This window comes from Dicentrarchus labrax, unplaced genomic scaffold (genome assembly GCF_905237075.1).
Source record: "Dicentrarchus labrax unplaced genomic scaffold, dlabrax2021, whole genome shotgun sequence".
In the NCBI taxonomy this organism is placed as follows: Eukaryota; Metazoa; Chordata; class Actinopteri; family Moronidae; genus Dicentrarchus; species Dicentrarchus labrax.
The window spans coordinates 20,036,517-20,061,839 of record NW_026136704.1 but is presented as its reverse complement, the minus strand read 5'-3'; the positions used below and the strand labels follow the sequence as shown (position 1 = coordinate 20,061,839).

Below are 25,323 nucleotides of genomic sequence, written 5' to 3'. Positions count from 1 at the left end.
CACATGATGCTATGCTTGACTCTGCAGCTACAACCTTACAGACTATAATTAAAAAACACACAGACTGTTGATTATATATGAAAAAACATTTATTATTTCCAATGACAAAACCCAACATGTATCAGTGTTGATGTGCAGTAGCAGATGCGCTCGACCAATTGGTAAGTTCAGGTGCTGGCTAACAAATGAGATTGCAAAGTCTTGTCTGAAAGCCACCTCCACTTTGCTCCCCTTACAGCCTTTTAGCTAAACACTTTCACCAAACCTGACTGACTGGATAGGTTTATTTTAAGCAACAGTAGCTGATCAACTTAATTATCTATTGTTAGGAAGAAAGTGCTTAGCAAACTGAAACATGAACTTTGAAATCCTTCAGAAAAACACAGCAGCAACACACTTGCTAGATTTTTTTTTTTTGGAATATCAACAATGTTAATAAGTGTTACATGATAGATGCACTCATGGTTATCTCCGTGAACTACGGCTGGGGCCTTTGAATGGGTTATCCTGTATCAAGAAAAAGAAATTAAGATGGAAAAATTATTACAAAATGGTCAGGGAAAACTGGAAAATTAAGATAATCAAGTATAGTTAAGTTCATGTGAGATTAATTACAGTCCTACACAGAAAACAGGAATTCACGTAAGTTTTAAATCCCACAAAAGTATATGGTTACAAAGCAATCCCACTTTACAGGTCAAGTCCCTTTTAACCAATGGGGGGAAAGAACCATATAGTCTCTAGATACATGCTATAACATTTTCTTTGATCGTCTTTTACCTCATCATCATCACTGTCATCAAATGCGACTCCTCTAGATGACTGGCTTTGGCTCTGGCTCTGAGAGCTGTACTTAGTGAAGGATGACGACGGAGCTGGTCTGCGGTAAGCAAGAGGAAGACACAATAGTTTTATAATGCGGCTGGTGGAGGTTTTTTCTCTCTTGAAGGACAGTACTATGACACTGTCGACCAAATCCAACATACCTTGAAGGGGGACGGGTTGCTTTCACTACCGGTATATCTTCATCTGAGTCATCAATGGTCATCTGGAGATGGATCAAAATGAGAGGCAAGGTTGGAGGATGGTACAGCTTACTTAAAGATGTATATATAAGGAGGTGTGCGTTTACTGTTTGCATATGCATCGTCATTTGACTTACATCATCTGCTGTGTAAGATGGGGTGGCTCCAGTCCGAGATGATCTCTGGGATGTAGCTTGAAACGCTGAAGAATGAGGTATAAAGGAAGAGAGAAGAGAGACACATTGAGGGAGGACTGAAGGTGAAAGCCAACAGATTCATACACTGGTAGAACAAAATATGATTTTATGCATTGCCTGTGATGCCTCAGTCTGACATGCTGTATACAGAACATTAACTTGTGTGTCTGCAGATCACCACACGTATTTTCACACTACCTTGCATAATGCTTCTGCTTTGGGTTGTTGAGGATTTCTGGGAACGGCCCCGACCAGCTGGCTTTGGTTCAGAGGCAGCTGCACCTGGATGGACAGATGAAATGAGTCTATGATACATTGTACATCATTATATACAATCCTTTGTTTTTAGTAAGTGAACCCATTTTAAATAACAACTGTCTCTGTGCCATCCTAGTGTCATATATCAGTCAGATAGCTTAATTTGTGTGTTGACGGGTGGAAGACTACACAAACTACAATAAGGATTTTGAGGTCCTTCTCTAATCAGTTCTGTTTGTGAACTGTGGAAAACGTACAAATGCAGATTGATGTTGACAATTAACTGGTTAAAATAAAATTGTCCTAAACCAATTAACCCCTATTTACTGTAGATCACCCCCTCCTTCATAACTGTAATCGCTTCATATTCATAGCAGATAACTCACCTCTCCCCCTTCCCCGGCCACCCCGCCCCCTGCCTCCTCGCCCTCTGCCTCGTGTGGGGGGAGGGAATGGAACTGAACCTTCGTCAGAGTCCATAGTAACATCAGCAAAATCATCAGATATGTCCTTGTCTCCAGGATTATCGCCACGCTCCAAACGGTGAGCTTTGGCTCTGTTGATAGCCTGAGAAAAGGGAGATACAGCGCACATAGTTAGGTACAACAGGCAACACAACATTTCAGGCTTGTGTGCAGTCAGTACTTACCTCTCTGATTTCATTCTCCTCCTCAGTTGTGTTCTTTTTGGAGTCTCTGAATAGCCGGATCTAAAAATGTAAAAACATACACTCTTATAAAGACGTACCACATCCAATTCATCTGCCCCTACTTCCCATGCGAGTCCCACCCCCTTTACCTCCGTGTCTATATCCTGCTCTGTGGTTACTCCTCGGGCCTGCAGGTGGCGCTGTGTCTTCTCCAACTGGTAAGTGATCAGCTCCTCAATGGCGTCTTTCTCGTCTTTGTCTACAAACTCCTGAATGGCCTTCCCCATGCCCTGCTCGGTTAGAAGGGACAGCTGCACTGTCTGTGAAGATATGCACACATACGCAGTAGATGAAAGTAAGTGTTATGACACCACGTAAGTATGTGAATGTGAATCCGTGTGTGTATGGTACCTGTTCGGCTGCCTGAAAGTACTGTTTAACCAGGTCCTCCACTCTCAGCCCCTCAGCTGCTGTGGTTTTTACCAGTTTGCCGTAGTCAACATTGACCTCATCTGAAAAGCACCAAGATCGAAACATGTCAAATAGACAATATTGTACATCGATCTATGGATCCATAACTGTGGATTTAGTGCGTGTCAGACCTTTGATGTCCTCCTTTTGCTCACGCCGTCTGAGAAAGTGAATGATGTCTTTTGGGTTGGCTACGCGGTCCACAAACTTCTGACTGAAGCGAGAAGTGTTGAAAGTGTCAAAGCCTCCACTGTAGTCCACCTGGAGAAAACAGAAGAATTTGAATGTAGCATGAATATGAAGGTGTGCGCACGAGGCTGCAAGTGTGTCCATCTCACCCTCAGGCGAATAAGAGGCTTCTCTGGGGTGAGTGGACATCCAAGTCTTTCTCTTTCAGCTTCTTCTAACATCTCTGTGACCTACAAAATGGCAGCCAGAAAGAAAGAGAGAAAGATGTAAGAAGGCTAAGATGACTAAACAACAGATGTGAGCTCTGTATGTTTCACGGTGACTTTAAGTGTTACCTTTGCATGACACAAGTTCTCCACCTTCTTTGTGACCTGGGGTGTATCAGGTGTGAAGAGGTCTTGGTAGTCTGCCAGCACCACATCCTGGATGAAGAACTGACGCACCGTCTTTAAAGGGATCTTTTCCAGGTTCATCTTTTTACGGCCTTTAACCCTCAACAGCCCTATGTGTCTAGATACACACAAACAGAGTAGTTTGGCTACTTCATACTCACTTCAAAACACACTCACAATATAAAGACTATCATTCACTGTGTGTAAGTGTCTATTTGTACTTCTTGGTGGCCTCTCCAGGGGACAGGGAGGTGGCTACAGAGCTGCCAGGCTGTGTCACATAGAAGAGCTGCTGTTCGTTTCTGGTTGGTGTAATCAAACACTCGTGCTCGTGACCCCACACCACCAAGTCAAGAAAGTCATCCAGGAACTGCTCGGGAATGTAGTTTGTGGGTCCATGCTTACTCCTAGAAATAAAAACCACACCGAGAACATAAATACATAACAATTCAACAAACAGGATAACACTGGAAAATATAGCTGTTTAAATCCTAAAATGACACAGTAGGCCTGGCTTTGTGAGGTTAAGAAAGCCAACCTATTAATCACCCTCTTAACAGACACAGAAGGCCAAAATTCCACTGCTTCCTTCCCTGCACATATCTTCTATTCTGATACTTACTCTGAGCTAGAGAAGTATCCAGTAAGTCCGACAGTCTGTCGGTTACATGTATCTCTAATGTTTTGGCATTTGGTCCTGTGTGACAAAAATGTCCATGCTCTTCCTTTCTAAAAGATTAGACTTTTCAAAAACATACACATGCATGCACCCACCTGTTCTGGTGGATGGCGAAGAGGTTAAACCATTCATCTGGGTCTTCTTTGGGGCGAAGCATAGTAACCTGTTTGTTGACAAACATCCTGTACAAGCGCTCATCTGGGATTGAACCTACACACAGACACAAATTTTAGATTGAGGCACCCATTTCTATTTGTATTAATCCTAGAAGAATGCAGACAAAAATTACACAAAACCCACTTTCTTACCAAGACCATATAAGGCCAGCTTGGTGTTTCCTTTCTGCATGAGGATGGGACTAATTTCTATCCTCTCCACTGAGTTGGAGTGACCAAAGTGATTGATGAGTCCAGAAGCACCCAGGAGATCCAATGCACACAAACCTTCAGCCTAGAGGAAAATAAATTATAAAGTAACTATGACACACTTGCACATTAAGATCTTGTGTCTAATAATTTTCCTTCATGCTAGAGGCAACTCACCCCTGTTGGGTCATCATGGTTACCGTGAATGCTGAATACAGGAATAGAGATGTTCAAGTTTTCATCCTGATAGTTAACCCAGGGGAACCTACAACACATGTATAACAGAATTAATATAACATTCATTCAACAAGAAGACAATGTTTTTGCAAGAATAACCACTACAAACAGCAGAACTGACTGGGTTGTGTTGAAGTTGACAGTCTGATCACTGAGAATGTTAAAGTGTATAGGAGAGTCTCCCATGCAGTATCGTCTTAGCATGGTGATGCAATTGTGGAGGCATCGGCGTGACGGCTTGTTGTCATGGAACAAATCGCCACCCAGCAGGATGAAATCTACCTGTAAGCCAACAAATAGGCAAAAAGACAGCAGTGTGCATTTAGAACAGGTAGATTTTGGTTAAGTCCATTCAAGCAGACAGAGATAAACATGACCCTCACACACATCCACATCTATCAATTTGCATGTACCTTGTTTGTCTTGGCACAATTCAGGATCTCATTCAGTGTGTTATAAGAATCATTGCCACGGATAGCATCCTTCTCAAGGTAACCGAGGTGAACATCTGTAGCGATCAAGATCTTGAAGGTTTCCTCATCATCCCTACAAAAACCACACACAGTACAGTCATTAAGAATAAACACAGCTTGTAGGTGGGTTGTAGATTATTCAGGTAAATGCAGTTTGCATTAAACTGGATTGTGCATTACCTGGATATAAACATTATTTATTATTCATTGGGTGATTCATTCAAGAGCTTTGCGAATAACCAACCAGCACAATCACAATATTTTTGGTTTTAAATGTATAATTCAAACAGACTCACAAGGTGTTCCCAGAGGACATGATGATGTAGGAAAAGGGAGATCTGATTACACCTCACAAAAGGTTTCCCTGTAGAACATTACAGAAGTGACTTTATGATAAATTTAAAAAATATCACAGTTAAAAACAGTACTTGAGTAAATTAGAAATGTCGTAGAAGCATAATTGTTTGTCAGGATTTCTAATACACTGCCATGTTTACAAAAACGGGGTCACCAAACAACACATGTTACGAGACCTTACAATACATCGTGTTAGTTAACGTTATATTTTGTGTTAGCTAAGTAGCATAGTTAACTAATAAGCAGTTCGTAAAGTAAGTTAGTAGCTAATAATAACTTATAACCGAAGTGTGAGTTACTAAAAGGATGGTGAGTGAAGTTAACGTTAGCTTTCGTTTTTGCTAAACAACCTTTGAGTGCAAGTTATCAATGCTAACACGAACTACGCCATGTTAGTGTTTAACATATCGATCAGTCAATCTGTTGAACGTTAGGCAGTTACTGTTTGTTGTGTATGCTATAAGCTAACGTTACAACGTGGGACAAACACTGCTTGCAACCCACCTCCTCTTAACTTCCAGGGCTGGTCATGTTGCCAACAAAATCCCGGCAAGTCTTGCAAACCCACTCCACGCCACTCACCGAGGGCTCAGAGTTATTGTAGTTTTATTCTGAAGCGTCGCCGTTCTAAACTGGAGAATCTCCGCGGTGGAAGAACTACATTTCCGGTAAGCGATTGTGGTTGCGTTTGTTTTATTCACAAAGGCGCGCCGATTGCGCTTTCCCTCATAACATAACGGTCATTAATGTGCGCAGCGTCCGGCGGGCCAGGCTGGGATACATATCATTCAAACCCCTCAGAAACTCTGGTCTGTGTGGCTTGACAAGTGATGTTTTTCACAACCCATATCAGCACTGGCAGCTCTAGAAACGGCGTTTAGCTAGCAAGCTGTCAGTCGTACTTAAAAATACCTGGTTTATAGCTTTACTTTACTCAACGTTAGCGTATTTTTGCTCATTTTACTCCCAGGTTTTAGCACAAACGAAGCAGACTGGACTGACTGCACTTCAATGGAGACCCTGTCAAAAACACCCGCTGCAGATGCTACGCGGGAGAAGGTAGCTTTACTTTCTTTTGCCTACTTTAAATTGAAAGGAAGAATACAAGCTGTTCGCCACCCTTTAGATTAACTATATAGTCAGCTACACTTTCCTAAAAAGCTACCTAGCAGCAGTTGCTACAACTCAGACCAGCTGATGTTGCAGACCCAGAAAATATACAGAAGTTTTCACCTTTTATGTGTTTTATCTGTTTTGAGCAGGACAAACAAATCATGCTTTAACGTTTAGTTCCGTTAGGGCATGCATTTAAGGTTTTAGTTCACATTTATTTCACTTTTTGTACTTTATTTGCTGCTTATGCTCGTTGTGAGCTGGCTGCTACCACTACAATACCTCCTTGTAGGTATCAGTAATTAAACATGTGTGCAATATTTGATATTATGGATGCTGTTTAACATTTAGCTCTGTTTCTCTGCAGGAGCTCTGTCCACCACCACCACCCAGTGGAGTAGTATCTGACAGCTTGTCCTCTTATAAAGAGTATCCAGCTCACCGTCCCTTCGTTAACACACTTGTGCATCATCACACACCCCAAACACACACACATCAGTCCTTTCGCCCATCATCACCCAGCAAGGCATTCCCAGAGACTAGCAGTGCAGGTAACTTCATGTGTATGGGTTGTTTTCCCTTCACAAAGTTTCCATTCAAGTATTGTAGTGTTTCAGAGCTCCATGGTTACCACATGTGCAACATGATGCCGCACTACTTGAATGTCTCAGCTGCACTGACATCTATTCATTCTTTCGCATTATTCTCTCTAAGTTCCTATCCAACCCTCCTATTCTTCTATCCAAAGTTAAAACTCATATCTTATTACGCCATGACTATAATCAGGCCCTGAAATATATCATTATATTGTCACATGCATCACATCTCTCACACACTATCTATGTGTGTGTGTGTGTGTGTGTGTGTGGTTGTGTAGCGATCCTATCTGCCTTGAGGAACCTCCAGGAGAAGCTCAGGAGGTTGGAGTTGGAGAAAGGACATACAGAGCTCAGTCTGCACACTTTGGGGAGAGATGCCTCACACACACATCTGCAGAGAGATAAAGTCGCACGGAGACTCTTAAATGATCAGACAGACACAGAAAGAGAGACCAGTGGCCAGTCCAACTGCAATCAAGGTGGGTGTATGGATAAGATATAATTGCTTTTAAGCTAATTTAATATTAAGTATGTTTATTTTTTATATAAATAAATAATAAATGATGTGTATCTTAAGGTGTCTCATTGTTCTTCTCCACAGTGTTGATCACCCACCTGGCTGCCGCAGAGTCTCGCTGTGTGAAGCTGGAGCGACAGCTGGACCACATGAGGAGGATGTTGCGCAATGCCAAGGCAGACAGGACCAGCCTGCTCAAACAGCAGGTTAACACAGTGTCATAGGCTCTAACATCAGACTCTTCACTTAAAACTACACAAATAACATTACATTCCTGAATGTTTTTGACTAAAAGCCACCAAAGTGTAGGTAGGTTTTGTAAAACTGTATTAATTGTTCTCTACACTTTCAGGTTTCCATGGAGACAGCCAAGTCAGCTGATCAACAGTCTGACACAGTGTCTGAGCGTGCCCAGTTGGAGAAGCTTGAGCGGCTGGAGCAGGAGTATCTTAGGCTGACACGCACACAAAACAACGCTGAGGTACACACAAAGACACAGTGAAATGTCCCGAATTGTACATTTCTGTTCAGACAGAATTACATTAATTCCTCAAGCTTGCTCACAGCCCATCTGTCTGCAAATAAGACAAACAATGTTACATTATCCAAGAATTTAGTGCTGTGGTTCTCAATCTGGGAGTCAGGACTGCCACATGGGTTCCTAAGTTACATCTTTAATGGTCACAAGTTATGGAAAGGAGTAAGTAAACAAAATAAAACACACATTTGATACAATGTTTTGTTTTAATTTTCCTCTTTTATATATTTTTTCTTGTGAAATGCTGAATACGTGACAGCTCAAAAATTGAGGGTCACAAATCAAATGCTGTAGGTGGAAAAGCACTGATCCAGCTCTGGTTCCTTATATTAGAATTTACAAGCCTCAGCGTTATAGTACACTTAAAACTTAAAATCCCACATCGTTAATGTGTGATCATTCTGTTTGCTCAGAAATGTTTCCACATATGGTCTTACTTTACCAGAATGATCTCAAAGGCTGATTTATGTTTTAATCTTAAGTGGGCAGTGACAAGAAGCAACTTAAATCATCTTATTATTTCCACAATAATGATGATCGTGTGTGTCTGAATGTGTCAGGTGAAGATTTGGCAGCTGGAGATGAAACTACAGGAGGAGGAGCATCAAAGAAAGCTTGTCCAGGATAAGGCCAATCAGGTGAAATGGCTTTGATTTTTCTTTAGCTATAATAGCTTGTACTCACTATTGACATATTTCTTATACCTAAAAGAAAGCTTAGTCTTAGTTGTATTTTTTTTTTTTTGTATGTTTGTGTTCTTCAGCTACAAACAGGCCTGGAGGCCAATAGGATCCTGCTGCACTCAGTATCACCTTGCCTGTCAACCAGACAGTCCAAAGAGAAGAATTCAACATCAAAGGTTCAAGCTTTTACTTCTGTTTGAGTGCACTGAGAATGTTTCTTACCCTCTTTTAAAAGCAGATGTTTGAACTAATGTCACAAGACAGCTGCAGTTGAGTTGTTCTCTACAGTGTTAGTACATCTGTGAATGTCAGGTTCAATCAAGTTGAAAAGGATTTAAGTGCATTCGTTAGGATACCCTAATAGATTTTTAAAGTAGTATAAAATTGATGGAAGTTCCATTTTCTATGCTTTTGTTTCTCTAAAAAGGCGCATAACCTTTTAATAAGAACAGCTTTTTTTCTATGATCGGTGTCATCGTAAAATTCATATTTTTGGAGTATTTTGATCTTACTATTCTTTATGTTCATTTTCTCTTTCCAGAAATCATCGCCACGGCAGTCGTCCTACACAGAGCCACACTACAGACTGAGCCTCAGAGATGTACCTTTTGTTGCTGGAACGGTAGTATGGGCATAAATACATTTGTGGTTTTGGAATAGAATTATATTATATTTTTTAATGCTGGGCTTTCCTTCCACTAGCTCACTGTTTGACCATCTTTCTCCTCTCCTGCCTGACTTTCAGTCAGTGGGCTGCAGCCACTCGGTCCGAGCAAACGTCCAGTCAGTTTTGTCTCTCCTGAAGCGGCACCAGCCCCACCTCTGCAACAGCCGCGTCCTCTCTAACAGCGCAAACGGCTGTGAGACAGGTAGTCACAGGCATTCGGACACTTCTTCTTCTTCATCCTCTGCCAGTGGGGAGGAATTGTCGGAGCTGCTGCAAGCGCTGCAGGAGGAGCTGCGACTCATGAGCTTGTGAGTGTAGCCTCATCTGAGCTCTATAAGGAGTGAACGGCTAATGTAAAAGTTTATTCTGTGTGTGTGTGTGTGTTGTGTGTGTGTGTGTGTGTGTGTGTGTGTGTGTGCAGGGAACAGGACGAGTTGATGAGGCAGGTGGAGGCCAGTGTCACTGAACGGGAAAGAAAAGAACTTCAGAGGGAGCAGGAGAGGTTGCTGCTGAAAATGGAGAGAAAAGGAGAGCAGATCAGTAAACTCTACAAACACAAAACACAGGTAGGTTCTCACAAAAGCAATTCACTTCCCAAACTGCAAAAGCAAGATTTTGTTTCGTGACTCCCATCCTGTATCTTCTTTGTGTCTCACCTCCTAGATAAAGAAGTTAAGAAAGGAGGCGAATTCAAGGCCGAACAGTGGGAATGAGGTAAGAGTGACGACCACAGTGTCCACTAGAGGTCGCTCTGCTGGAGCAGTCAAAGTGAGACCAGGAGAGCGGAGCAGGAGGAACCTGAGGCTGCTGAGGGACATGAAGGCTCTGCAGACCTCATTACGGAACTGAAACCCAGCAGAACACGAACACAGCACATTAGTTTAATCTTGTTGGTGCTATCTACCTACCTATGGCCATTATGTCACCATCAACACAGCCACTGACTGATGATAACTACAGAATGTGGCACGCCAGTTATCATGAACTTATGACCCATGATCCATTGATGAAAGAGTTATATTTTTTACTGTATCAGGGACATTTGCATCTGAAAAAGCTGTCTTTTTAAACCAGAGCTAAGTTCCAGACAGGTTCACCCAAAGTGCATTTTATCAAAACAAGGTGAGTTTTCTGATAAGTCATTTTAGTATATTTATATACTCATACTTTGGCAGAAAAAGAGGGCTTTAATTTATAATTGACTTTATAAATTTTATTAAAGAAACTTGTATTTTTGGTTCATGGGGCGTGTTGGCTCAAACATCTGTCTGAACTCGCAGTCTTGTTTTTAACCAGCAGAGGGCATGACAGTTCATCCTCAAAGCTTAGTGTGAGTGAAGATCCAATGAGTGCAGGAAAATTTCATTGCACTTTAGTTTTTCATGTAGTTTTCTGGGCGTGGAAACAAATATTACAGTAATGAACAACCTGGACTTAATGAGTCCCACAGAATAAAAAAAATAAATAAAAGAATATTTTCTTCTTTTTATTAAGGAAGCCAAAATATCATGGTGCTAAAACATTCCTTGGTCAATATGTACAGATTTTCAGATAGATATTCATAGTTTATGCAGCAGCCAGCGGTAGTGTAAAGAAACTGCAGCGATGAATAGTTTGATACATATTTCTGCAGTTTGATTGGCCTAATTGTTTGCTGAAGGACCTAAACAAACATATACTGTGCTCTATGTGGTTAAAATGACTGAATCTCCTTTATGTGTCATATTGCAGACTCAGTATGTGTGTGCATGCGTATTGTGTGTCATGAGTATATTTAGGGGATTTAGATATTTTTTGACAATGATGGGTAACATGTTTTTGATTGAAAATGTATTTCTTTGAGAAATAAAGTATTTATGTTTGCCATTTGACTACAGTATTGTTGTCTTTATTTCACCTTGAATATATTCATCACCTTATGCATTGTCAACCAGCCATGTCACATTACTTGGTATTATTTGTGAGGATATTCCAATGATCCACTGTGCACTGGTACCTGTGGCCTGCTCCACTGTGATAAAACTGCTCCTGTTGGGTTCTCCTCTTTGACAGACTTGTCTTATCTGCCTTTGATGCTGGTACGTGTGACGTCAGTAAACATCAGTCCAGAATAAGGTCATAACAACCCATAAAATAAATGATCTGCAACTGTTTTACCACAATCCTAATGCTTTTTATGCTTCATTACATATCGATATCCTTTAAAGTAAACTTATTTAATTCACTGTAGAACAAAAAGGAATAACACTGAAATTATTTAATCATTCTGATCTTGATTGCTTTAATATGTTACTATTTAGTGTAACATATTTAAGGAATTATTAATGTGATTGTTTTTTATATATTAATATTATTCTAAATACTCCTGACCCCAAACCTCCTTGAGCTTGTTTTTTTAAAAAAAGATAGTGATGGTGATGGCTGAGACATAAACAAGTTTGTATTTACAAATGTTTAAGTTAATGATGTACAACATAAAACTGTCCCTATGGACTCCCATACATGAAATTACCCATAAATGTGATCCAGTTTTAATTCGTCCAATATTTAAATTAACGATCCTGCAGAAAATATACAATACATTTTGCAAAGATGCTTAACATTTCTCACACAAACTGTAGCTTGTAAGGAGCAATATGTATATTAAAAAAAAAAAACTTTATTTGATTTATTAAGCTGTAATATTCGCGCCCAAGACTCTGATTTCGGCAGAAGGCTGGACGGGGAAGCTCCTGAAGACTGGAGCTCCAGTGTGTCTGTCTCTGTACTGTCAGTCTCATACAGCTGCAGCCCAGTCGGTGCGGGATGTCTGCGGGGTTTATGGCTGCGATGTGACGAGGACACTGAGAAGGGCTGGTGGATAAACAGCGCTTTAAACTTGTCAAAGATATGGTAGGCTGCTTTTTACACTTTCTTTTCTTTTGCTTGCTTTTTAAATTCACTAACTTGTTTCACCAGACCTACAAGGAAAGATGAATGTGTTTGTCCTCCTCAGTATGGATTTATCAACACCTGTTTGAAATCGCTGGTTGTTGAAAAGTTTGGCGAGGAGACGTGGGTCAAGCTCAGGTAAACAAACAAACAACCTTTCTGTTTACAGTATTAATAGATTTCTTTCAAAGGCTTTCTTGAAAACTGCTTATTACTTTGTGTAGCCACCAATGAATGCATTACTTTTAGGGTCATTTTTCAAATCAACAATTCTTCTTCTGTTTGTATCCCCATTATCATAAATGCAAAAACAATAAATTCGCTCTCTTCCAAATCCATCACCATCCTGTGCAGGGATGAAGCTGGAGTCCAGGATACCTTCCTGACATATGAAGTCTATAAGGATGAAATCACCATGCAGTTAGTAGCAGAAGCCTGCAAGCTTCTAGGTATATTAATAACCATGTGTGCTCACTTTTGTTTCATAGTTTAAAATCTGAAATATTGGAGAAAGATAAGTCAAAATAAATGATTTTGTTTGTCATATATGATCCTGCTTTTGCTTTGTTTTTGTTTTTCTGGCAGGAGTGAAGCCAGAGGTTGTCCTGAGGCAGTTTGGAGAATATTTCTTTGAGTTCTGCAAACGCTCAGGCTATGATCACATGCTGCGGACTCTGGGAGGAAATTTGTTTGAATTTACTGAGAATTTGGATGCACTTCACAGCTACCTCGCCCTCTCCTACAAGGTGCCTGCTCCCATGCTAATTCATGTGGTCTTTTTTTTATCTTGTTTTTCTTATGATTGTGATTTATGATTCATTGTTTGAGTCTCGCAGGAAATGAATGCACCATCATTTCGGGTGGAGAGGAACCCTGATGGTACCATGCTTCTCCACTATTACTCAGACCGCCGAGGACTCTGCCACATTGTTCCTGGTTATTAAGAAAACACTTCTTCTAGAACAAATGTCTTTTGTATTATCACTTTTTGTATTACTCCTTCAATTTTGTCACTATTTGATTGACATTCAGATAAATAAAACACACTTGCAGCAATGATACGTAGGTGACACCACTCTCTTTTACAGGTATCATTGGAGCTGTTGCTAAAGATTTTTTCAACAGTGAGATCACAATGGAGATTGTCAACCAGCTGGAGGAGCTGGAGAGAACTGGGAAGAAGGAGCATGTGGTTTTCCTGGTGACTCAGTGGCCGGCTGCTCAGTCCAGTGTGGTTATTAGTGAAACTGAGCCATTTCCAAGAACCCAATCCCTCCAGCCTTTAGCTAACCGACGTAATGCGATGATCTGGATTAAAGAGGTAAGCTAACTATGTAGAGGGCCGAGAGTGGACAAAATGAGCCATAACAATAAATATGAATCTATTATAGTGTCCTCTCTGCGTCCTCAGCCACTTCATCAAAAGAGATCCAGTATCAGTTTGTCCATGCAAAGGAGTCACTGGGAAACAATTAGGGGGCTGGTTCACATTGGGAAAGGTACAGTACAGACAGCCATAAATATACATACAAAACTTGGAGCAACAGGTTGAGCCAGAAGTCAGAGACATCAGTAGAACTTGAAAATTGTAACCAAGATCTCCAGCAGGAGTCACACGCCTGTAGGTACCTTTATGTGCAAAGTTACACCCTTTGTCTTGCTTTACAGGCAAATTGTTGAGGGGTTTTCAGCCGGTGTACCCTACAGCCCTTAACATTGACCTGAAGACCTTCTGCCATGCTTTCCCTTTCCATATAGTCTTCGATGAGCAGGTACAGGTGACCACGTTCAAATGACAAATACAGTATATTAGAGGTTTGTGAGTGTTTGATCATATTAAATTGACTGAGGTGATCCTGGTGATGTCTGAGGCAGCTGGTGGTGCACCAGGCAGGGGTGAACCTCCAGAGGATCGTCCCTGGGCTCCAGACGATGAGCATCCATCTGGACCTTTACTTCAGCATTGTGCATCCTGAAGTCACGTTCACCATCTCCAGCATCAGGAAGTTCATCAACAGCCACTTTGTCCTGCAGACACGCAGGGACATGATGCCTGAAGTGTGGAAGGACAGGCCCATGTTGCAGCTCAGAGGTAGAGGACAAAAATAAAACCCAACAATATATTGTCTACCCTATGCAGATAGACGAAGTATTTAGGTTTGTTCCTTGCAGGTCAGATGATCTGGATGCCCTCTTTGGACTGCATGCTCTATCAAGCTTCTCCTCTGCTGAGAAGCCTTCAGGAGTTGGAGGAGAGGGACATGCACATATCTGACATCGCACCCCATGACGTCACCCGCGACCTCATTCTGCTCAATCAGCAGCGACTGGCTGAAATAGAGCTGTCCAATCAGTTGGAGAGGAAGAAAGAGGAGCTCCGCCTCCTGTCTCAGCACCTGGAGGAGGAGAGGAGGAAGACTGAGAACTTGCTGTACGCCATGCTGCCCAAACATGTAGCCAACCGGCTGAAGGAGGGCAAGACAGTAGAAGCAGGTTAATTGAATACAGATGCTATTAATGTTGCATAATTTGTTTTTGTGTATGACTAATATAATATAATATGACTGCGATGTGTCTTTATGTATGTGTTTGTATATCCTATAGGAGAATTTAAAGAGTGCACCATACTGTTCAGTGACGTGGTGACCTTCACAAACATCTGCTCCACGTGTGAACCCATCCAAATTGTCCTTATGCTCAACTCCATGTACCTCAGATTCGACAGGCTCACAACCGTGCACAATGTTTACAAGGTACACACAACAGATTGAACGCTTTTCAATCAGACTCAGATCAGTACAATTGAATGTATTTCTTTGGCATTTCCCAGGTGGAGACCATAGGGGACGCCTATATGGTGGTAGGTGGGGTGCCCATACCTGTCTCGAGCCATGCTGAAAGAGTGGCCAACTTTGCCCTGGGTATGATCTTGGCTGCCAGGGAGGTTATAAACCCTGTGACAGGAGGACCCATTCAGGTGCAGGAATCTTTGTACTCCATTTTTTCAAATACACAGAGGGAAATATTGTACTTTTTACTCCAACACATTTATATGACAGCTATGGTTACATGTAACTTGGCAGATTATGATTTTATACACAAAACATCTGCTCAGCTTGTAACACATAATGTTTTATTACAGAATAAACTACTTAATGCCATATTAATCACAATTAGCTCCACCTTGACCAACTACAACATTAGTACTGCTTACAAATTAATAAAATCAATAATAATGACATTCTGCGTAATTAATACTTTCACTTTTGCCTATAACTGTTGCTAATACTGTTATGTTCTATAGTGTGGTATTGCTACTTTTATGCAAGTAAATGATTTGAATACCGCTGCAAATGCAAATGCAATCAAAAGGATTTTTTTTTTGCTTTTATGCATGAAATGTGACACAGCATCTGTTATACGGCTTGTCGTATGTCTGTAGATCCGTGTGGGTCTCCACAGTGGTCCTGTCCTGGCAGGTGTAGTTGGGGAGAAGATGCCTCGCTACTGTCTGTTCGGAGACACAGTCAACACTGCATCTCGCATGGAGAGTCACGGCCTCCCTGACAAGATCCATTTGAGCCCAACCGTCTACAAGTGAGGATGCACATATTCAAGCATAAAAACACATGCGTTCATACACACTTTGATGTTTACCACGAACCCTGTGATGTCCTTTTCTGATTTCCACATCTCCTGTCTAACATTTCCTAGGGCTTTGAAGAATAAAAGCTTTGTTATCCAGAAGCGAGGGGAGATCGAGGTAAAGGGGAAGGGCAGAATGACTACTTACTTTCTTGAAACGAACATAGGAATAAGTGAGCAGCAGATTATGGGTCTCTCGGACTTAGAGACTGTGGATGGACAGCAGGACAGCCAGATGAGCTACCAGCCAGGTCTCCACAGATCAGGTTTGTTTGTTGTCTGAGAAATATCCCTAATTCTACATGTATGTTTTCTTTAAATTGGAGAACAAGGACTTTTAATTGGCAGTTGTTTGGTTTTTAAATGTCCTGCAGTCTTCATAAGCTATAATACACCAATCTCTTTCCTTCTCTCATTCACTTTTTCACCCTGTTGTAGCTTTTCAGAGGCAGCGCAGGGATGACCTTTGCTTGATCCCTATGAACTATGGCGACAGCCTGAATGAACCTGCACCGTGCTCACATATGTCTGAACCCCAAGCCTGCCCAGCCATCAAGCCCCGGGACTCAGAGAGCTACGGAAGCCTGCACACTGATGACCAATCAGAGGGTGGAGCTATAGACCAGTTAAAAGATACAGATGAATTTGGCCAAACAGATGTCAAACTAACAGAAAAACACATGGACGGCTTAGACAGTGACACAGAGGACCAACAGTTGACTGCAGGTGCTGTGGAAACCAACAATCAAAGCAAACACACCCTAACCAGGTTTTGTGTGGTCCTGTGAGCTGGTAATTACTTGCTGTATGGCAGACTATAAATGATTTATCAACATGTGCCAGTGCTGAACAAAACAGCTTTTTTTCATTCTCACCGTGTACTACATCAGATTGCTAGATTCTCTGCATTGTTGATGTTTCCGTTGATTGTGATACTTTGGATGTAGTGTATGCTTTGCTTGTTGCTCATGTATCTGTCTGTCATACTGAATAATAAATGCATTTGCCCTATCAGTGATTGACAATACATCTTGTGATTACAGAAGGTACAAATATTCAGATCATTTCAGATCAGATCAATTGTTTTCATACAATATGGTGAAGAATAAACACACTCAATCTTATTTAGTTCATTTGCTGTATCATTAATTTGTAATGCAGAAAAGTAACGTTTTGGCTAACGTCTTTCTCAGTGTGCAGGTGCCTCTATTTGAACTAATGCCAAAACATTAATATAGCAACTTCACGGCTACTTTTCACTAGTGTGAACCACTTTACCTCAGTTGAATTTTCAAAAAACAAAATGCAGCTGTGTATCCAGCCTTATAAATACATAAATGTGACATTACTGTACTATTTTAAACTGACTCACAATAATGATTGAGATATAAGAAATTTAAGTATAATTGTAACAATAGTTGAGCTTCTTAACATCTGTCAAAACAATTCATAACACTGCGTATATCACAGGTAACAGCTTACAGTGACATTTAAACGTGCCTTACTTTAATTGTCATATTAGTATGTCAAACACTGGTATATTCACAAGGAGCCTTCCAAACACGAAAGCAGACATTACACTTTGTAATATGGACTAAAAAAATACACTCTTTAGGAACACTGTCAGGATGTTTAGACACACACGGCCCCTTCACAATTCAAATAAGTTTACATTGTGAAAAGAAACAAAGATGAATAAATAATAGGTGTGTTGTTGCTCACAAGGCCTGAGTCAGTGACCACAGCTGTCCTTAAAAGAGCTGTTACCTACAGGTGAGCGTCTCACTCCAGAAACGACACCCCACGGTTGGGAGAGGAATCCAGACATCTGATCCCCACTGCAGAGGGCCCTGTGTCTCATCACTGTTGACCGGGCCTGGATTGCCATGGCCAGATGAAAACAACACCTGTAACCAGAGGCCTCTGTTTGTGTGGTCAGGTGTGATAAAATCGGTCTGCTGGCTCACTCAGTAAGAGCCCAGTCTACACTGACCTAAATGAAGAGGCTAACCTGTTCTGAGGCCACAGAGGCTTAGTTCATGTGTGCATTTTGTCTCATGGCCGCAGCCAAAGTCTTTAAAACAAAGTTCTGCTTCTCAAGAATCTGTCTCAGTTATGGAAGCCAACTCGGTGATTTTAGGCTCCTCCTGGTGCTTAGTCAGAACCGGCCGGTTGGTGTAAATGTCATCCACAGGTAGAAGGAATGTGACAGTTTTTACCTTGGTCCTAAAAGGGTAAAAGAAAATCATATGGTAACAAAGCTGCAATTTAAGAAACGGTTCAACCTAGAGAGAGAAAATAGCTTCAAATACTAGCCATCAATGGGGAGAACCTTCAAAAGAAGTGTCTGTTTGTACCTGTTTTTGTGTACATATTCCTGCAGAGAGTGCCTGTTGGTAACTTTCCCCACATCTGCTCTGGCTGAGTTTTCGAACATGCCGCTCCCATGCTGGATTTCCTCTTGTAGTCTACCCCATCCAGTGTCGCTCTGCTGTGCTCTGCCAGTCCTTCCCTCTCTCATGGTCACCCCAGACAGGTTGGAGCTTATAGAGTACCTTCGGACAGTCATGACAGCGTTCTCTGTGAAATAACATGAACACGGTGGATTGGGATGGATTCATTTCCAGAGATAGAGATAGAGATGGAGAAGAAAACTCAGGAAATGTTCTGATTCTAATTTAAATCTCATGTTATCTTTGAATGTACCAGCTTTCCATGTTTTAAAATAAATACAAGGTTTTCTTGTCATTTTCACATTTTGCCATTTCTATGAATGTTTCAATCAGAGGCTACTGAGTCGCATTATGGGAATTGGAGTATGTAGTGTTTTTTGTGTGGTGCTGGAGAAAGCTCATTTAAAATGCTCTTCCCCCATTCCCATTTACAGTGTTGTGGGAAATGAAGAATGAGTTGATATTAGAATTTTATACAATAAGAGACATTATTTAACAGATCATTTTCTCATGTACTATGGAATTTGCCTTATGAGTTTTGATGTCTATGGTGCTGTTTTCATCATTAAATGGTAAAACACACAAGTTTAAACGCAACCACCTGTACAGGCCCTTTTTCAGCCTACCTTTGTATTGTCCCTCCAGGACTGGCGCAGACGCATTGCGCCTCAGGTTCACATAAGGGTTTTCCTCAATCCCCGCCCGCTGCTCTGCCGCCGAAGACGCCGGGCTGCCTTCTCCTGGCACGGCCCCAAATGACCGCTGGCCGTAGTCTCCCCGCAGCTCTCGGTTCTCCGCCTCCAGCTTCTTGATTTCATCGCGCATCTCCATGATGACCTGCGCCAGGCTGCGGGTGCTCTCCATGGTGCTGCTGCTGCGCTGCCAGTACCACGGCTTCCCAAACACCGGCGGGGAATCGCGCAGGAGAAGCTCTCCGTGCTGCTGGGGCTTGAACATGCTGCTCCCCAAAGGGGGTTTGTGGTCTTCCTTACTGTCTGCCTTTCTCAACTGTGTGTGCCTCAATCTCAGTCCAGATCTTGTTCTGGGGAGATTATGTCGCCTTTCACCACTTATACAGCTGAAAGGGCTCCGGTGATCAGCCAGCAGCACACAATGGATGTTTTATTAATTAGCACCCGGCGTCCAGTTTCAGGAAAACTAAGCAGGGGTCGGAAATGAAATGTGCACGGCAGAAGAGCTTGAATGGCGGGAGACCTACTAAACCTGTAGGATCACTGAAATAGCAAGGGTTTTTTTTTTTTTTTTTTTTACAACTTTGTGGTCCTGCAACACGTGAAGCATCTTCATGTTTTAGCTCCAAAAAAAAAAAAAAAAAAAAAGGGAGGACACCAGATTTTGTTGGCACCTCACTCTTCCTCTTGTAATGCTCATGTCTCTGTTGGGATTACAATATCCTCCCTCTAAAATATTAATTGCGTCTGTCAGCAAAGATAAATCTAGGAAGGAAACTGAGAAAAGGCCGCCTTCAGTGTTTTTCTCTGGTTGTGATGCGCAAGAGCATTTATATAAGGCAGAAAAGAAGGTCAGATTGATTGATGGTACAAGTGCAGACTGGATGCACACTGAGGTGTCATTCATTTCATTCAGAAGACAGAGAGACATGTGGGGTAGTTGGACGGCCTCTGATTTAAGCCTATTAAATTTGTGGACCTCATGAATATGCATGTTGTTTGATAAAGGCAGAGGTCAGGGGGTTAACCCAATGATGACAGGCAGTCTTGGGGAAAAAAACACATGAAAACAAAACAGGCGTTTGATAAATAATAAGAGAAGGAATCACTGCAACAGACATCAAATACAGGCAGGCTGCACACAAAGGAGGAAATTACAGATAATTACACTCAATGGGGCTTCCACAGCCCGGATTGTATGGTCAGGTGCTGCAATGGAGCTCATGTGGGCACAGGTTGTAACCCATTATGAATAGACCAGACAGTCTCTGAGCACACCTGTAGCTTAGCTGGCCTGACTCCAACATGAAAAGAGGTAAACACTGCCCACACACAGAGTAGTATAAGATAAACATGAAATATTGTCAGGAAGAGCCATTAACTACCAGGTAGGTTTGAGACATTTTGTCTTCTGTGACCTGGACTGAATGGTGCTGGCTCAGAGCAACCTGACCCTGCCAGAGTCTAGGCCACGGGGAGGGAGACAGGCACACATAAGCCGGTCTGTGGAGGAGAGAAACCTAATCAGCCCCCTCTTTCTGGTTCACAAAATAGGCTACAGAGAGAGAGGGAGGCGAGAGAGATGAGACTGAGGGAAAGAGAGAAAGACCGATTGGCTGGAAGGAAGGGAGTGTGTGAAGACGAGGCAGGAGGACAGTGAAACTCAATCTGCTGCAACTCAGGTGTGCGACCACAGAGGGAGAGTGAAGAGTCGGAGATATAAATGTGTCAGCGGTGTTGTGGGGTAGGGATAAAGACAGACAAGTGATTGAGAGACAGACGACTGTGTGCTGTCTTTTACCACCAGCTCTATGCTCATGGCCACTTAACCTCTTCTTATGTGCAGTGCCACAACCCCAGGCTTAACATCAATAAATAAACAACCACTCTTCTGCTCTCTCTCTGCATGGACAGTAATTATACCCAACTATTGGAAAAAAACTGACACCAGATCCCATGGAACATCGGTCTATGTCAGAGCACATGCTACATTTGAATGTCATTTCACTTTCACTGAAAGCTCAGTTGCTGATGTTTAGGTCTTCTCACATAATAAATACATTTTATCATAAGTTTCTGTCTGCATTACTTTATTTACAACCAGCCATATATGCATGCTTTTTGAATCGAATACTCATTCTGATAGAAGCCTGTTTAATGAAGAACAAGATCTAGAAATCGTATACGTTACCCTGGACCTACAGATGTTCCCCTCTGCAGTCACAAAAAGGCAAACAGAATGAACAGACAAAACTCTGAGACAACAGACTACGCTAAGGGTCATTTTAGTTTCAGCTAGTAGTACACACAAAATACTGCATGTTAAGGAGTGTGCTCAGAAAACATCAGAACTAAAAACCTTTTTAAAAAATTTTCATATTAAGCGTTACTTACAGCAAAGTCTACCAGAGGGAAAATTCAGCATATCAGTTAATTAAATGAATGAAAAGAAGGTCATTCAAAAACCCATCCAACTGTCTCCTTGTTATTAATTAAAACCGAATTCTCTTTACTAATTCCTGTTTGCAGATGGCATCTTAGCTCCACACATACTCTGTCTGGTTGGGGCGTCAGTTGCTGTTACAATGAAATATAGAGTCGATAATGAAGATGCAAAGCACAAAGGAATACAAAAATCCAGGGTAAACACAGTGGAGACAGTCTGAGAACAAACAGACAGATACATTCTGGTAATGATGAGAGTCTCTAGGCTCCATCAGATGTAAACAAACTGCTCAGATTGGGTTCATTTGGCTGCTGACTTGGTTCTGACTTTGAAAAAGAAATCAATGAAACAAAAGTGTTGTTGCTTTTGGACCTTTCATTTCAGGCAGGATTTACTGTACAGCAACAACAACAACCCTGCCTCTGTTATGTTGAAACTCTCACTACTGTACATGTATTGTGTTTTTACAGAACATTTGATGTGCAAGGAGAAAATATTTGAGCCATCCACATACAAAATGCATACAGGATATCTAAGAATGAAATATCTTTAATATTTCAACGTATAAACATGGCAACTTTTGTGGCATTGATGGTGGAGGGAGGTGACATGACAGGTTGACCTAAAACCAAATGCCTTTCTACTGGTCAAAAACAACCCTGACCTCTTTTATCTGAATGCTTTGATGCAGCAGAGCCGTTTCACCTTCAGCACTGGCTTTTTTTTAAAGCCGAGTACCACATTATTAAGTTACTACAGTGACACTTGCTCCTTGAAGAAAATGTGATAGCAGACAGTACATGGCACAACTGAAGAATGAGTAGTTTCCCACATGACAAATGGCGGTTCAACCTCTACTGACCTTCTGTTGTCTCAATGTTTAAGTCTCTATGCATGTAATTAAATAGGAAACAATATAGTTAACATTAAGAGCTGATGGATTAAAAAATATTATACCTTATCTTCTGCACCATGGACCAAGGCAAAACGTGATTTTCTTCTTCTTTGTTTCAGGCTGAAGTTTGCTCATTACACATTTCTTTTTCCCACATTTCCATCTATTGTGCAGGTGAAGGACCTCACAATTACATATAATTAGCTGCTGCCTGGTCCAGTCAATAGACAGGAAACGAGGGGCTGCTGTGCACAGCTGCAGCCAAGGCACAATTTCATTTTAGAAAGCTTTTTTATCCCATTCAACATGGATGGAAACCTGGGCTAATGCGATTAACATACTGAGTGAACAGAATAGAGGACATGCAATTGCAGCAACACTGACACTGGGACAGCGGATGAAGAAATTCTGAGGAAAATTAATTTTGGACATTAACAAATTTTTATTTAAATGTTATACATAAAACTTTAGTTTTTCTTCTTTTTTTAAATTCAGCTAAACAAATATTTATATATTGTATATTTTATAAAAAGAAACATTTCAAACATTTTAAATATTAATATTTCTTATTTACAATTCAAAACAGTACAGGAAATAATAACAGTAACAATGCAGTTTCAATCATAAAAATGTTACAAAACATAATTTTTTTTGTTTCCATTTGAAAATTGGCAAGCTGATATTTCCAGAACGTTAGCAAGGATACAAAGTAGCAATGTGGAGCTGCTCTACATTCAGACGGGAACTGGAGGTGCGTTCAGCTCTTCAGATCCTTTGTTAGTCAAAGACCTGTAATCCAAATCTATTCTTTTTCACATTAGCTATCTCACGAGATCTCTTGAAATAGTTTGAAGTACAATGATATTCCACAGAAAGAAATGTAAAAATTGTCATCAAAATGCACCAGAAAGCTATATATTACATATACAGCTGAACGCACCTCGAGCTCAGTAAGGTCACTGTTCTCTAAAGGGACAGGGTTGTGGAGAGAAGGCGCATGTTGTGTGCATGTTGTGTATGAACATATGCACTGTGTGTATTTGTTTGTGTGTCAGTATGTAAGCTAATGAATCAGTTGGCAGGGAAGGGGAATCCATATGACACATGGATCGAGTCTCTAAAACCAAAACAAACAGTAGCTAACAGTCCAGCAGCCTGGCCTCTACTGTAGATAGTCAACGTTTTCAACGACAGGACTACAGACTATCACGACCACAGTCTACACACTTCTTCCCTTGTTTTTCTCTACACTCTGTCAGTCACAGTTCCACTAGCCCGCTGCTCCCTGCAGCAGGAAACAACTACAGTCAGAAACAAGCAAATGAGCTGCTTTGAGGCTCAAACTGGCACTCCAGTCATTTTTTTGGGGGGAAAAAAAGTCCTCCCTCGCACAAAGAATTTCTTGTGAGTCTATTGGCCATTCAGTAGGCGCTGTGCCGTTCCGTTCCTGGTTGTCTTGTGTGAGGAATCTGGACAAAAGCAGGGATAAAAAGCTTGCATTGGAACAGGAAAATTCAAAAGCAGGTAAGTATCAAAGCTAGAAGACTGGCTCTTGGATAGACTGGGATAGGCTGCGATATGGAGGACAGATAAAGTGAGGTAAGCAAGTACGTGAATGTGAAATGATGTCTTTCATGAAGGAATTTGATGCCATGACATACCAGTCTTAGAAAGAGTGGACAGAGAGCTGTTAGAGAGAGATGAGGTACTGGCAGCAAGAACACTTTTTTGCAGCTGTAATGAGAGGAGAAGTTCAAAAAGAAGTCGAGAGAAGTGTGAACAGAAGCTGATACCCACGACAATGCAAAATGCGTCATAAAAGATGAGAAGCAAAAGATGATGCTCACTATGCCATGCAACTGAATGAGAAAAAAAACAACAACAGTGTGGTAATAACATAAGTCTGGACACTCATTGGTCATTGCTTAGTGAGACCTGTTCATTCATGATGCCAGACAGCTCAGTCAGCATGTCCCGGTAGTGAGCTCTCATCTCCTCCTGGTATTCCAGCTGGTCCTCCTTGATCAGACGCTCATTCACATCCAAAGCCTGACCACAGGCTTCTGCAAACTGCCTGCAGGGGGGCAAACAAAGTCGTACTCATTATGAATGCTGTGAATCAAGCCATTGAACCTGACCTTTAAAAGATCTAAGAAAGGATTTCTTTTGAAAAAGTCAAAAACTGTGACGCTCTAACTGTTTCTTGACATTCATTACACATAAACAGCTTTGCCTAATGATGCTTTTAACACTGTAAGAGTTTACACTTTGGAGAAAATTGTTGCATTTATAAATCTGAAGGTGCAATAGGGCCAAAAATCTGTTGTTGTTTTTTTCAAGATTTCCTTTCCTTTTACTTACACCTATTTGCATAAAGTTAGACAGTAAGATAGTCATTGTTAGTGCTGACAATTATGCCCTTAACCTCTAATCATCTGGGTAAAAAAAAAAAAAAAATTCAAAAAGTAAACAAAAAAGTTCAAACATTGCCAACATGTATTCAGCTGTAACACATTGTGTATTCATTTATGTTTATTCACTTAAAAAACTATTAAATAGAATTTTGAATTGAGCATGATGGGTGTGGACTATTCAACTTTTTACACTCTCAGTTTACACTTGAAAGGGAATCGCTGCCTAACATATCCCACAATATAATGTTTTGGCAGTTGGCAGTGTAATAACGTAGGTCTATTTGGTCTTATTATAAGGTTTTAGATTTCCTTTTGTAAAACATTTGCCCTGACACAGTTCTCATACAAAAGCTTGGCTTTATTATCAAATGCTTAAAGTAGCCAAAAGCAAGCAGGGCTTCTATTGTTCCTCGACACTCAGGGTATAAAATTCCAAAA

The 25,323-nt window shown here is 41.2% G+C and overlaps 5 protein-coding genes across 13 annotated transcripts in view; 2 read left to right on the top strand and 3 right to left on the bottom strand.

Annotated features, from left to right (window-relative positions):
- Positions 1-71: 71 nt before the first annotated feature.
- mre11a (MRE11 homolog A, double strand break repair nuclease) lies at positions 72-5,891 on the bottom strand. Its single transcript, XM_051397111.1, has 20 exons — positions 5,797-5,891; positions 5,232-5,299; positions 4,876-5,008; positions 4,584-4,744; positions 4,403-4,490; positions 4,169-4,310; positions 3,956-4,070; positions 3,403-3,588; positions 3,125-3,299; positions 2,939-3,019; positions 2,732-2,861; positions 2,541-2,641; positions 2,279-2,449; positions 2,130-2,189; positions 1,867-2,047; positions 1,421-1,504; positions 1,163-1,227; positions 987-1,048; positions 781-880; positions 72-507 (listed from the first exon to the last, which is right to left on the bottom strand). The coding sequence occupies exons 2-20, from the start codon at positions 5,249-5,251 to the stop codon at positions 466-468; spliced, it is 2,097 nt and encodes a 698-aa protein (XP_051253071.1). The 5' UTR covers positions 5,252-5,299; positions 5,797-5,891; the 3' UTR covers positions 72-465.
- A 192-nt stretch (positions 5,892-6,083) lies between these two features.
- Positions 6,084-11,280, top strand: cep57 (centrosomal protein 57). 2 transcript variants are annotated; one of them, XM_051397113.1, is made up of 11 exons: positions 6,084-6,351; positions 6,773-6,956; positions 7,283-7,483; positions 7,606-7,727; positions 7,874-8,002; positions 8,620-8,697; positions 8,823-8,918; positions 9,284-9,364; positions 9,488-9,717; positions 9,831-9,975; positions 10,073-11,280. In XM_051397113.1, the coding sequence occupies exons 1-11, from the start codon at positions 6,304-6,306 to the stop codon at positions 10,256-10,258; spliced, it is 1,500 nt and encodes a 499-aa protein (XP_051253073.1). In that variant the 5' UTR covers positions 6,084-6,303; the 3' UTR covers positions 10,259-11,280. The 2 variants fall into 2 exon arrangements, with proteins under 2 accessions (XP_051253073.1, XP_051253072.1); XM_051397112.1 differs by having other exon boundaries at positions 9,284-9,367.
- Positions 11,281-12,288: 1,008 nt separating this feature from the next.
- LOC127362010 (guanylate cyclase soluble subunit beta-2-like) lies at positions 12,289-16,773 on the top strand. Its single transcript, XM_051397258.1, has 15 exons — positions 12,289-12,301; positions 12,405-12,478; positions 12,695-12,789; positions 12,926-13,086; positions 13,177-13,276; positions 13,429-13,661; positions 13,752-13,839; positions 14,009-14,112; positions 14,216-14,432; positions 14,513-14,833; positions 14,945-15,093; positions 15,171-15,317; positions 15,783-15,937; positions 16,055-16,251; positions 16,424-16,773. Exons 1-15 carry the CDS (start codon positions 12,299-12,301, stop codon positions 16,771-16,773), a joined length of 2,394 nt encoding a protein of 797 aa, XP_051253218.1. The 5' UTR covers positions 12,289-12,298.
- LOC127362907 (uncharacterized) lies at positions 16,719-20,970 on the bottom strand. The gene is made up of 3 exons (XM_051399185.1): positions 19,065-20,970; positions 18,343-18,565; positions 16,719-18,211 (listed from the first exon to the last, which is right to left on the bottom strand). The coding sequence occupies exons 1-3, from the start codon at positions 19,393-19,395 to the stop codon at positions 18,082-18,084; spliced, it is 684 nt and encodes a 227-aa protein (XP_051255145.1). The 5' UTR covers positions 19,396-20,970; the 3' UTR covers positions 16,719-18,081.
- Positions 20,971-22,893: 1,923 nt separating this feature from the next.
- dock10 (dedicator of cytokinesis 10) overlaps positions 22,894-25,323 on the bottom strand; it is a 65,626-nt gene continuing 63,196 nt past the window's right edge. For 7 of the 8 annotated variants that reach the window (XM_051399173.1, XM_051399168.1, XM_051399175.1 and 4 more), the window contains 2 exons: positions 24,407-24,545; positions 22,894-23,940 (listed from right to left, as the gene is read on the bottom strand). In XM_051399173.1, the coding sequence (XP_051255133.1) occupies positions 23,893-23,940; positions 24,407-24,545 (187 nt within the window). In that variant the 3' untranslated portion in view covers positions 22,894-23,892. Of the gene's footprint in view, positions 23,941-24,132; positions 24,546-25,323 lie in introns of all 8 variants that reach the window. The other variant, XR_007884605.1, reaches the window with a different exon arrangement.